General features: G+C 33.1%; 1 protein-coding gene across 1 annotated transcript in view; it reads left to right on the forward strand.

Annotated features, from left to right (window-relative positions):
• Positions 1-649: 649 nt before the first annotated feature.
• Positions 650-14,210, forward strand: part of LOC108908540 (facilitated trehalose transporter Tret1) — a 46,325-nt gene continuing 32,764 nt past the window's right edge. The window contains exons 1-2 of the mRNA XM_018712600.1: positions 650-821; positions 1,100-1,149. Coding sequence (XP_018568116.1) covers positions 1,105-1,149 — 45 coding nt within the window. The 5' untranslated portion in view covers positions 650-821; positions 1,100-1,104. The remainder of the gene's footprint in view (positions 822-1,099; positions 1,150-14,210) is intronic.

The raw sequence follows: 14,210 nt of genomic DNA on the forward strand, positions 1-14,210 counted from the left end.
CTGAAATATTCAAAAGGCTTCCTCGCAAGATAACCTAAAAATAACTAAGCGACCCTTTATCTTCCTTCGAGATAAGTGCCGAGCGTAATAATCCTTAATTAAACACACAAACAAACAATTGTAGCCAATATTTACATACATTTGCGTTGGGCTAGCCTTGATACGTCCACATTTGTTTTTAGTTTCAAAGTGCATTGTGTCTACAACAAAGTCTTGTTAGTGTTCTAGTTTCTCATAAATGCTAAACAAAATAGATAGTCCCTACTACATTTACTTAGGAAGAACTAATAGAATTTAATGAAAATATCAGTTTTAGTACGCTTCTAGAATAAATTTAAACGATTGAAGTAATTGTATAAAGAAACATTGGTACATCACTGATTGGTTCTAATTCTGTGCCTTTTCTTAATCACTTGAAGAAGTGCATTTTTTAGAGAACCACCCGTGCTACGTGCGGTGCCGCAACCGCCAAAATCAGCCGATTCCACGGCGGGGATCTAGCGAGCTTTGGCCAAGAACCGCGGCAGCCTTCCATTGAAGTGGGTTTTGAATCAACTTGGCCATGGAAGGGGAGATTCGCGCTTACGGCGGCTGAAACATATAAATATATAATCTTAAGTTGTCCATACATATTTATAACAATGCCAGTGTGATCTGTCACACGCTCACTTGTCCGATACGCGATTGTTTACGGGTTTGTCGCGGCCAACTATGTAATTTCGAAGAGTGTTACGGTCTATTTTTGCAGTTTGTATACGGTTGTTTTTATAGTTTCGATTCAAGAATTCTGTGATAGTCAGCTTTAAGTGTGAGTTTAGGAGGTAAGACTGTTTGTTTTGATCGCGTTTTCAGTCTAGGTTAACCTAAACGCCGGCAAAAAAAAACAAAGTTTGAAAACATTTTATGACAATTTTTTTATTTGATGTTAAGTCGCTGTTAATGTTAATGTACCTATCGCCAGATTCCTAATACGAAATAAAATTGAAATATTCTTTCACATTTTATGACAATTTTTTTATTTGAGGTAAAATCGCTGTTAATGTTAATGTATCTATCGCCAGATTCTTTAATACGAAATAAAATTGAAATATTCTTTCAGAAAACATGAAGAGAATGGAAAAATGTTGGGAATTTGGACCAGGGAGGATGGTAAGTTCAAAATATTTCTAATTTTTTTCATTTGTTTTTGCATAGAGAATTTTTCATGAGCGTTCGAAACTTTTTGAACTACAACAATACTCATAGAATGTGTCTCGTGAAAAATATTTTATTTGTAAATTTGTGAGAAAATGTCATTCCTTATATAAAAAATCCTATTGCTCCCAAACTTCTAAAGATATTACTAGTTTCTTGAATTTGCATACAGGGTGTTCAATTTATTTTTTAATTCAAGAGCGATCGTAAATAAAGTACCTACGAAATATCGTAAAATCAAATATCGAAATACGTTTAGTAATTTCAAGAAGATTGTAAATATAAATTTTCAATTGTTTTATAAAAAAACAAATACCTTACTTTATAGCACTTAAGTAGCTAAGAAACGCTTATGATTCTCATAATTATATCAGAAACTGTTCAATAAATGATAATAATTTATTTTTTAAATTTAACTCAAAACTTTTAGCGAGATCATAAAATTTTACTGATTTTTGTTCTGTTGTTGGTTAATGGATGTACTTAGAATATTATAATATTGAAATTGGTATTAATTTCTTGATATCCCATACAGGGTGCTGGAATTTTTCAGAACTCTAGAGATCGCACATCCTTACGTCCACGATAGATCAGAAAAATGCTGTAAAATTTTATGACCTCCCTGAAGCCCCGATCTGAATCAAATGGATTTTAATTAATTATCATTTGCTCATCAGTTTATAGCTTAATTACGGGGAATATAATTGTGTCCAAACCATCTAGTATGATGATGATGTAATGATGTGAAATGTAGTTATTTTATTTAAAAAAAAATTAAATCTTCATATTTACGCTGTTTTTCGATGTCCTAACTATACCTCGTAGTTCTTAATTCAAAAATGAAGTCAAAAGATGTTTTTCGATATCAGAAATTTTTCTGTGGTATCAGATTTTTAAGTATGGGTCTTTGTTAAAGGTTGATACTAGATTAGCAAGAATACAAGATATTTGGTGATATTAGAACAACGCAAATATAAAATATTTCTTTGAATAATTATATTATTTAACGTATGCATTTTTGTATTAATTGTACTTAGAAATATTTTCATTTTGGATACCTAGTTATTTATTGTCAGCCATTTTTTAGGTTTTGCTGCTTTAAAAAAATATCTCTTAATGATTGATTGATTTTTCAAAAAATATGATTGTTTTACGCATTAAAATTAAAATTTTCACTCCCTGTACATAAAACAAGAAAGTAGTAACGTTTTTAGGAGTTCGCAGCACTGTAAAAAAAATATCTCAAATTTCACTCAATTTTACTCAATAATGTATCAATTTCTGTTCACGCCCGATTGAGTGAGATTTTCACTCTATTAGTATGAGTACAACTGAGTTACTGCTAACTATCAATTGAGGGACTTTTGACTCTATGCTGAGTATATAAAACCAATTTAGAGTTGACTTTTTCTCTCATATGATTTAAATTGAACTATTATTGGGTCATTTTTTACTCAGACTTGGTTTTTAATTAACTAAATATTGAGTGCAAAAATAAAACACTCATAAATGATTAATTAGTGTTGGAAAGAATTCACTTCGCGGGGTCTCCTCCTGTCCTGGCTGAGACCCGCCAGCTGCGACCCGCCGCCGCCGGCTAAGGCCTGTTCTTCTGGCGATCTTCACGGCGCCATTCAAATTACTCAAAATTAATATACATTTAAACTCACTCAGTAATAAGGGCATTTACTCTGATTTAGGTACAAGTGCACTAAATACGAGTTTACGTGAAGAATTTATTTAAGGGGTACCTATATTGGAGTTCTAGTTTAAATATAATCACAAATGAGTAAAATTATCAAAATATCAAATACTTATTGAGTGAAAATGTACCTACTCAATAATTTCACTCACTTGATTCACTCCGAATCTTTATTGCTTTCACTCACACCGATTTTTTACAGTGTACACTGTCTATTTTCGATTTTTTAAGATGTATCGCACGTACTATTAAAAAACTACTTCGTAGCTCAACCTCTTCTTAAAATAGTCGAGTGTGCTACTGTTATGAATGGAAAACAGTCTGGACTGCCAAGTTCTTATTAATAAAAGTCGTAACACCATCAAGGAATGTAATCACAACAATATATTTACCACACAGAAGGTGCAACGAACTCTGTTTGGCATTTACAATTGTGCAAAAACTTTCCTTTCAAATTTGGGATCTGTAGGTGTTAAATCGGGCAGTTTAGGCGGAGAGAAGCTATTATTTACCTCATAGTTTAGTAGATACCGCAATTATGCATGTTTGGATCGTACCAAAATTGAATAAAATATCAACGTAAATGGTTTGTTGCAAAACACAAACAGCGTATTAAATTGCCAAATATCAGCGTCGTGGGCAGAGTTGAAAAAGATGAAGAAATGGCACGGGGCCTCCCAAGACGCCGCTGTAACTCATAGTACGTCGCGTATATTATAAATAATTTCCCCAGAAATAGTTTAGATAAGAGTCCTTTGAACGCAACTGTACCAAATTTTAATTCACCGGTACGGTACAGTCATACCAAAATTCGGCTTTTTATAGACAAGAATTCGCTTTTTTAGTAAAGATTTCTTTAATCGTAACTTCGTAGAGTATTTGCAGGCCTATTATTGCTGAAAGCGATTTGTAAGTTACATTTTTATTATTACAACTATTTTCCATGTCATATGTCATCGCATTTTTTTTATTACGTAAAGTCGGTGCAAATACCACTCAAAAATGTTAATGTCAGTCCAACCCTGGGCAACAAAAAAAGTTCTAGGGATGACTACTGTGACTATCACCATCAAACTATAGGAAATGTTGAAAATACAAGGATTTATTTAATTTTTTGTTGTGAAACATCGGAAAATGTACCTATCCTGTTTTGTCGAGAGTTTTGTGAAAACTACTTAATAATTGTGATTAATTTTTGTGTTAATAGTTTCTTAAAAGCATACCGCGGAGTATGATTATGTTTATAGAGCCGTTCGCGATTTTCTGTAGGTTCAACAGGTGTATAAGTTTCAGGAAATGTAATGATAAACATAATAGGTAAAAATATACATATTTCCTTATTCAAAATGTCTTATACCCCAGAAAACACTTGTAAAACAGATATAGTGTCTAATTTGCTTAGATTTTCTAAAACTCTCGACAAAAAACTGTTATAAATTTACTGAAAATCACGCATAACACGCCCCATAAGAGGATAAGAAAGAATTCGTCTCAGTGGAATGAGTTCAAGGAAGAGATATCTCGAATTTATGCAAAAATTTTATCTTTTCGTTCGCCACTATCTCCTGGCATGTTCATGATTACAATATAGTACAGTAAGCACTTAAAAAAATTGTCGAACATTAAAAATTACCTACCCATATGAAATATCACAGATTAATTGACGGTACTATATTTAGAATATCCGATTTCGCATGAAAATGCATTTTTAATTGGCGTGCACTTAAATCGTAAACAAGCATTCGTTTTTTTTGCACAAAATAATGAATAGAATTAACAATTATGCGCTGGGGTCAGTGCCAAGGTCTCTGATCAGTCAAGGGAGAAGCGCTGATAGGAAAATTATATGCAGCAATCAATTTCTCGTCAGTTCCAGATACGTTAGTTACGTAAATTGTAATGATTTTGATTGTACGGTAGAATACAGCACGTACTCCGTACGAGGAAGTCCATTTGCACGGTTGATAAAACACAAATCGTGACCATAATATATACATAATTTTAAATTGTTAATGTAGTTTATGATAAACACCGAATTTCCTTGTCACATATTAGAAGTGTGTCATTTAGACCGGGCATTTCTTTGAAAATAGGTGACAGGAGGAGTGGAGCATGAGCGTAGGTAAGGGAAAAAAGGGACAAAACCCAAAGGCTAGTGAAAATGTAAAGATCATTGACTATTTCATTCATTTCTATGTAGCCCATCAAATGTGGATTAATTCTACACCAATTATTTGATTATTACACCAACAAAGGTGAAGCCTACTGTGGTTTTATTTCTGGTAAAACCACATATCACTAAAAATTATCACACGCTCTAAAAAACTAAATTTTAAGCCAAATGTAGTACGTCATATTATTTGTCAAATATTAAAAATTTCATCTCGAATTTTATTTTTGAAAAAATGGTAAAATCAAGAAAACAAAAACTCTAAAGCATTGTTTTCCAACAAAACTACAGTCTCTTGTATTATATCATTTCACTTGTTACATTGTAGCCGAACAAATGCAATTGTTTTTATTAATTTTGGACTATTCACGTCATTATTATACGGACAAAACAAGTTTACTAAAGTTTTATCCCTAGTAAAACCACATTCTGTTTTATCATCTGTTGGAATTTTGGAATATTAAAATATATATGCAATTTATTTTATTCATAAAACATGACAATGATCTTATTAAATCTTTTTCTCGAATTTTGTTTTCAAGGGGTAAAATCAAGAAAAACAAAAAAATTTAACCCTTCTTCTGATTAAACTACAGTGTATTATTTACGATTTCTCTTATTATAGCCAAACAAATGTCATTTTTCGATTAATTTTGGACCATTCACGTCATTGTTATACAGATAAAACTCAAGTTTTCTAAAAGTTTATCGCTGGTAAAACCACATTTACTTTTATCGCCTCTTAACTAACTACATATTCATGTCAAGTATCATTCGAGATAATAATCTTCTTAAAATTTGTGTCTATTTTTATACAAAAGGTAAAATCACGAGCGCAATGTTTAGTTTTTTTTTAGAATTAAAAAGGTATTAATTATACTCGTCATTTTACCATGAAAAAAATTACATTTTTTTTTTGTGATTATTTTACTTCGAATATAACCAATTGCTGCAGTAGTGAATTTTTTATCGTATAAAATAACGTAAGACTATGGTCTTGACAAAAAAACCTTTTCCGAGCTATTGCTTTTCCTAATAAAATCATAAACATTTATTAAATGAGTGATTTTTAGAAACACAAAATCTAGAAAAACATTTTGTCAAGATCAGTGCCAGGAATTTTTGACAGGAATATTTCACGAACTGTCATACTCGTAGTTACAATTCGCAACAGCGATTTTTTGTTACTGATAAAACCACATGTGGTTTTACCGACAATGGACTTTGGTAGATCGACCGAGTTTTATAGTAAGTAATGATGTGATTAATCGAAACGTCACATTTGATTGGTTATAATACAAATGAAAAAGTAAAACCAGCTGTGGTTTTACCACGTTAAAGAAGCATCTATGCAAGGTAAATTGAATTTTGAAAATATTAAACTAAATATGATAGTTCGTGAAATATTTGTTAATTATCATTGGAGACAACGATCTTGCAAAAAAGTTTTTCTTAATTTTTCTCTTCCAAAATCATCTCGGTGTTTTTTACATAAGGTTAAACTCATTGAGGAAAAACTTGTGCTGCCAAAACCAAGGCTTGTTATATTGTATAAGAAAATCCAAACTAGTGGCAACTGTCAAAACATCGACATATCTCTGTTATTGCTATCCTATTGTATTGTGTACCATTTGTTTATATATTAAAAATATTTTGATGGAAAATTTACCTTCCATTACTTTTAATTGACGTCGGAATAGATGTTGTACTTAAAAAATAATGTTATTATAATTAAACGTAGAAATAATACGCATTTTTCTTTTAATCCGCTATAAATTAATTCTAATTCTTCCTAATCTGTCAGAATAATAATGAACTTCAGCTTTGCTACAAGGTTGAGTAGTAGCTTACTCAGGAGGAATTTTTAATCTCTATTAAAGTCATAGGAAGCAGTGGTACAATAACATTTTTTTTTACATATACCTATTTGTCTTTTTTAACAATAAAAAGAGGATTTTACGTTTGGGTATTTTGCCACGTTTATGGAAAAGAACCGTTATGGTTATAACAGTTTTAGTTTTTATGTATTAGCAAATACAGAATGTCCCAAAAATAATTTAGAGTGGTTGAGATTTTGGGGTAATTGGTACTCATCAGTCAATTTCATATTATCCCTATTCCAAAAAATTAAAATGTTGTTTTCACTATATTAGCGTAATATTTCACGTGTGATTCCATTTAGGCATAAAACAGGCGCGATAGGGAAACATTTGACAATTGTGAAACGATTTTGATAATTTTCGCCAATAAACATGGGGGAAAACCACGGTTAACCCTGAACTGCGATATTGATACAAAAGAATGATATAATTCATATATTGATTCTCTACGAAGCAATTTCAATGCAGTTCCTGAACAATCCTGTGTATTTCCTGCTCTTCCACATCCTGTTCCGTCGTTTTCTTAATTTGTCCCACAACCTCCAATTTTTTTTTTGCTACCGGAAGAAACACACGCACGCAAGGCGACCTACAAAATAAACGTTTAATAGTACAATTTATTTTTCCATACAAAAAGTTGAGTTGTTTCGGTGTAATTAGTACTCACCAGCAAAACTGTTCAAAAGTAACAGAATTTTTGGGATGCCGCAACGAATTCCACAGCTCGATTTCGACATTTTGCGTGCTAAGGTTTTGGAAATCATCGATTTGTGGGTATTCGCAAAAAGTAATTGATTGAATACCAAAAAAAAATATATGCTGACCAACCGTTCGCAACGTTCTAGGACCGTAAGTTTACCTTCGCATCGGAATTGTGCAATTAGAAATTGATCGGTTGCTCAACAGGTTTCGGTTCGGTACCTCGAGGTGGCTGAGTGCGATTATGGTCGTCCTGTGCAGTTGACCAAGTCAGTAATTAAGTTTGTTATGTTGTTGGGACTGTTACACGCACTGAAAAATACTTATTTAGGATTTATAACGAGCTGTACATTTCCAACGGTACCTTCTCCCGCAAAAAAAACTAATTAAAATCGGAGTTACATCACTCTGACCAACTAATAATGTAATTAACATTTTTTTTGCATAAATTTACAGTTAGATTCAACAATCTAAGTGTGAAAAATATAAATTTCGTCTATTTGCGGCTAATCATTTGTTTTTTTCCGAATTAAATTGGAATTCCCTTTCCTGAGGCGAAAAGTTGTAAAATTTTCCACAAAAAATAAATAAATAAACCAACTAAACCGTTCATAATTAGACAGGGTGTCCCCGATAAGTCTAGTTAAAAGTTAAAAATAGTTAGATCTGTTCACGATGACTGTAGCTTACAATAATGCAGAAATTACTGAGATGCTATTGGTTTTTGGGTATCGTCAAGGGAATGCTCGCGAATGTGTTAGAGTATACAGAGAAATGTTCCGAAATCGACGTATACGAAACTATCAAACGTTTGCTGCTGTGGAGAGGCGTCTTCGCGAAACTGGTTTTGCGCCCGTAACAGCTGATTATAAACGGGGACATACGGTAAGGATACCTGATGTTGAAGATGAGATTTTGGAATGGGTTGCAGAAGATCCAACGACAAGAACGAGTTGCCTAGAATGTGATCAATCGAGTCTCAAGAAAGCAATTGCTTCATACATATCACATCCAGCAGTGCACGATCGCCGATCGCCGCCTGTGTTTCTGCCAATTTATTACCGAACAGAGAGCCCATAACATTAATTTCATAAAAAGCATTTGATTTACTGATGAGCCTTGCTTTACGAGGCGTGGTATAACAAACTTGCATAATGATTATGCAGACGAAAATCCATATGCAAAGATAGTAACGCATCATCAACATGAATTTAGGATTAATGTATATACAGGAACCGTTGACAATCGCATCATTATAATGGTGCAAATTATTTAGAACATCTCCAAATAAGATTGCCAGAATTATTGGACGATGTGCCTTTAGCCCTTCGCCGGGATATTCATTTCACTTTAAATGTCCTCAACTACTTAAACCAACAATATCGAAATAGATGGATCGGTAGAGGTATTGATCTTCTGCAAACTGGCCACCTCGTTCGCCAGATTTGACGCCCCTCGATTATTTTCTATGGGGTACTCTAAAATGGTTTATTCCAGACACACAAATACCGAAGAGGAATTATGACGCATTCAAAATTCAGTGAACATTTTAAAGCAAGATGTGGAAATGATGCAAAGAGTACAGTTTAATTTTTTCAGTCATATTAATCTCTGTAGACATGTAAACGGTGGTTATTTTGAGCATTTACCATTTGGGGACACCCTGTATAATATTTATATAGGGTGGCCAAATGAAAACGAAACAGAGCCATTTTCAGGAACCGCGTCAAGATTGTAGAAAAACGCTCAGACCCGTCGATTTTAGACTAAAGGGGGACATTCTTTGCTGGTATTTTTGATTACGCCACTTTCACCCCCAAGCAAGGGTAAGCATCACCCCAAAATATTTAAATGACATTGGGGGTTGAGAAATATTTCTTTTGAAAGTTCTTACAATTCTCTTTACAACAGACTTTAAAACTTTAGTATTTTAAAATTTAAATTATGTTTAGTTGCTTACTTACTACTTAGTTGATTAAATGTTCAAACTGATGACCGCCCGCTTCGCGCACATTCCGAAGCATTTCCGGAATAATTCGACGGCATTCGTCGACGATTCTTTGACGCAAATCTTCAATCGACGCTGGCTGTGTTTTATAGATTTTACTTTTTAGGTATCCCCACAAAAAAAATCAAGGGGCGATAAATCCGGTGATCGTGGAGGCCACTCAATGCTGCCTCTTCTCCCAATGCAATTCCGTAGAAAACGTTGGTCCAAATACTGATGGACAATTAACGCATAATGCGGAGGAGCACCGTCCTGTTGAAAAATCAAATGATCTTCATCACACTTTGGAACATTTTCAATAATATGAGTCAAGGCAGGGTCAATAGCGTCTTCCAGTAATTGCAAATACATTTGGCCAGTCAAATTACTAGATAGAAAAAAAGGACCCACCAGCCGGTCACCGAAAATTCCAGCCCATACATTTAATTTTTCCGGTTGCTGTGTATGCACCTCGTGAAAAACTCTTGGGTTTGAATCGGACCAATAGCAGCAATTGAGACGATTTACCGTCCCGTTCAAGAAAAAACTGCATTCATCAGAAAAACAGATGTTAAAAAGGAACTGTGGATCGTTCCCTGCTCGCTCACTCATTATTTCGCAAAATTGCAAACCTGCCCTGTCTATTGAAATTTTTTAATAACTCTAGAACAAATTTCCTCCTGACATGTCGATCTTGATGTTGTTCACTAAATATCTGAGTTGTTCTATTCGCACATTTATTGTTCATAAAATAAAGCGAAATGATATCTACCCTTTCCGCAATGGAATAAACCATAGTGTTTAATTTTCAAAAACACAATTAAATAAACTACCAACCAACGCTTCCAAATAATACCAGAAAATAATTTGGAATACACTAATTTTACGTTCATTGTGTGTGTGTATAGCATTCATTTCCGTTTTTTACAATTGTTTTTTTTACGAAAGTGATAACAAATCGCCAAAAATCAATGTAACGCAAGAAATACTAAATCTATGCCATTGGCGTACATAACTCGCATGACTGACATTTTTACCGTTACTAATTGTTTATACATAAGTTTCAACTTTAAAATCAAAATTCTTAATAAGTATTCGGCGGAAAGAGAATTGCAAGAGCTTTCAAAAGAGATATTACTCAACCCCCAATGTCATTTAAATATTTTGGGGTGATGCTTACCCTTGCTTGGAGGTGAAAGTGGAGGAGTCGAAAATTCCAGCAAAAAATGTCCCCCTTTAATCTAAAATCGACGGGTCTGAGCGTTTTTCTACAATCTTGACGCAGTTCCTGAAAATGGCTTTGTTTTGTTTTCATTTGGCCACCCTGTATATTTTTAAACACAATAAATATGAATATACAAGTTGTTAGATAACGAAATAGAACCTGATAGCTCAAATTTTGTTGAAAATTTCTAAACATGTAACGCAATGTGACAATTATTATAAGAGTTTTTATATCATAGTTATACATAATGAATTGTATACCGATATATAGGCATAATTGTTTATTGAATTTATAAATTGTAATTTGTGATAAGTATTATTTGCCTCATATACGCAGTATCGTTTGACGATATGGTTTGGAAAGGTGATTTTACGTTTATTATATCTTTATTTGTTTATAGTGAAAGTGATTCGGATTATGACATATTCCCAAGGATTTCAATTCTAAAATTAGTAAATTGAAAGTTAAATTCAATCAGTTAATTGCTGGAAAGTAACAGTAAATCATCACAAACGACAGTTTTTGACGTAGGTAACAACAACCGGACATTTTGTTTAAAAATAAGGACCTTTCTGGTAATATACTGAAGCTGTGGATATCCGAGTAGTACGACAACCTCAATTTATACCAGCTTAAATTACATATTAACAAGGTTTTCTGGTTTTTTTTTCGGTATCACTTTACACATTTTAATGAAGGGCATTTGATTGAGACGGTGATGGTAAATTTATAGAAAGAAATGAAGAGATGTCCTTGAGACTGCAATAGTCAAGGAAATCGTGTGAAGAAATCCTTAATTACCGATATTTATTAGTTAACATCAGCCTTGTTTAGATATTAATTGATTATTTTACGAAACATCAAAGTGCTGTGCTGTAGCTGTACTCTACTCGACACACTTTTCTCCCAATGCATTGAACATTATAATTCAAAATAGTTCTACTTTGTTGAGATACAAGAATGTCAGAAACATATTGGAGTTTTATTCTTTTGCTCATCAGTTACCTTTAAAGTTATATTCCACACGACACTGTTGTTACAAAAGACAAGACTGATTCCTAAACCAAACAAACAATTATATCGCCCAATAAATATGTATAACTGGGATAAAAGCTTATAAATAATTTAGTGGAAGCAGATAATCGTTGCATTATTCTGTTTCGTAAACAAAACATTTAGTTTATCGTGTAGGTACCATTTATCATTAACTATTCAATTATTAATTATAAATTCTGTATTGTTATGAATTTAGAGGCAATGGCCTACCTGTCCACCAGAGCGAAGCCCTCTAGATAACTTTACAAGAAACCTTGTGGAAAGCTGGAATATATTGTAGAATTGTCGAAAATTGGTCAATTTATTTATCGAATATCATAAAATTTTGACATCACAAAGCATTATACTTTGTGATGGACTGCAAAAAGCGTTTTTCGAAATCTGTCGTCAAAAGTCGATATTTTCGTTAAATTTTCAGTTGATAAAGTGAGTATTTTTTGTCACCTAGCTGCAAAATACTTTTATGTTCTAGAACGTACGTCTTCTTCGTTCTAGAACATAAAAAAATGTCAAAATAATTTGTCATTTTTTCGAAACTTATTTAGGTTTTATTAATTAAACAATATACATTTGCCGATATTGCAGTGAGTTAAATTTATGTCAGATCCATTGCTGTCACTTATCGTAGCTTTTAGTTCTGGGTGTTCAATGAGGCTGCTGCTGTAATTGTTTAAGTTTACTCCGCACGTTGTATTATTGGGAAGTTCCGTAAGTTCTGCTGAAGATGGTAACAATTTATTTGCGACTGAAATTTTAATTTGTATAGAATCTTCTATCTCCGCTACCGTACAAGAACGCCACACCCATGTTATTTAATGGTGGTAATATCGGCCCCTGCGTCGGCTAACAGAGTGGGGAAAGAACGTCTAAAGCAGTGCCCTGTATAAGCTTTCGGATGAGGCAAATTGAGATAAGTTGCTACTTCTTTTGGCACATTCCTTACTTTGTTCACGCCAACCACTTGGTTAACACATTTTTCCCTGACTTACTCCACAAGAAATCTTCGACTTGTAGTATATAACCAGCCGGACGTAAAGCATAGTATTTGCGGTATATCTTCATTTTGATCTGGACTTGAAATCACAAAACATCTCGAAATATGAGTTTTGGAATCGGGAATTTTTATAATAATAATTGAATCTTTGTCTTCTATATCATAGATCGTCATTTCTTCTCAAAACTCCACAAACACCAATTATTAAAATGACATGAAAAGTTGTCCAAAATTAGTTTTTATTTATATTAATTCTGGACTTTTTCTGACGGTATCCAACTGATTTGCTTTTCAAATACGGTATTAGTTTTGGAAATTGTTTTATATTTTTGGCATTTAGTGTACTTTTTAACACGGAATATACTGACATATCGTCGAATGTTTAATTTTATTAATTTTATGTTCGAAGTATGTCAGTAATACCGCTTCGGACACTTTTTGAATTTTCTTCGAACTACACCACCCTTTGAATTCGTTGTAGGTAATCTTGTACTGTCTCGACGATTTTCTGGAGATTAATTGTGAAACTGCACTTTGTGCCGCTTCCAATACTTCCCCTGGTAAATGCTCGTCTTCACTTCCGAGCTCATTTTGAATTAAACACTCTTAGAATATGAACTACAATATATAATTCTGATACTACTTTTTCAAACAACTAATTTTTATTGTTTATTAGGTTGATATCGTTACGATAATCACCGCGCCTAAACCGTCTTGATTCACAGGATTCAAATGATTTCAAATATAAATTTAATAGTTTTGTTTGCATTTCGAACTTATACATACAGGGTGGCCAAATGAAAACGATACAGAGCCATTTTCAGGAACTGCGTCAAGATTGTAGAAAAACGCTCAGACCCGTCGATTTTAGATTAAAGGGGGACATTCTTTGCTGATATTTTTGACTTCGCCACTTTCACCCACAAGCAAGGGTAAGCATCACCCCAAATTATTTAAATGGCATTGGGGGTTGAGTAATATTTCTTTTGAAAGCTCTTACAATTCTCTTTACAACAGACTTTAAATTTTATAATTCCGCCCAATACTTATTAAGAATTTTGATTTTAAAGTTGAAACTTATGTACAAACAATTAGTAACGGTAAAAATGTCAGTCATTCGAGTTAAGTACGCCAATGGTATAAATTTAGTATTTCTTGCGTTACATTGGTTTTTGGCGATTTGTTATCACTTTCGTAAAAAAACACAATTGTAAAAAACAAAAATGAATGCTATACACACACAATGAACGTAAAATTAGTGGATTCCAAATTATTTTCTAGTATTATTTGGAAGCGTTGGTTG

This window comes from Anoplophora glabripennis, unplaced genomic scaffold, assembly GCF_000390285.2.
Source record: "Anoplophora glabripennis isolate ALB-LARVAE unplaced genomic scaffold, Agla_2.0 scaffold207, whole genome shotgun sequence".
In the NCBI taxonomy this organism is placed as follows: domain Eukaryota; kingdom Metazoa; phylum Arthropoda; class Insecta; order Coleoptera; family Cerambycidae; genus Anoplophora; species Anoplophora glabripennis.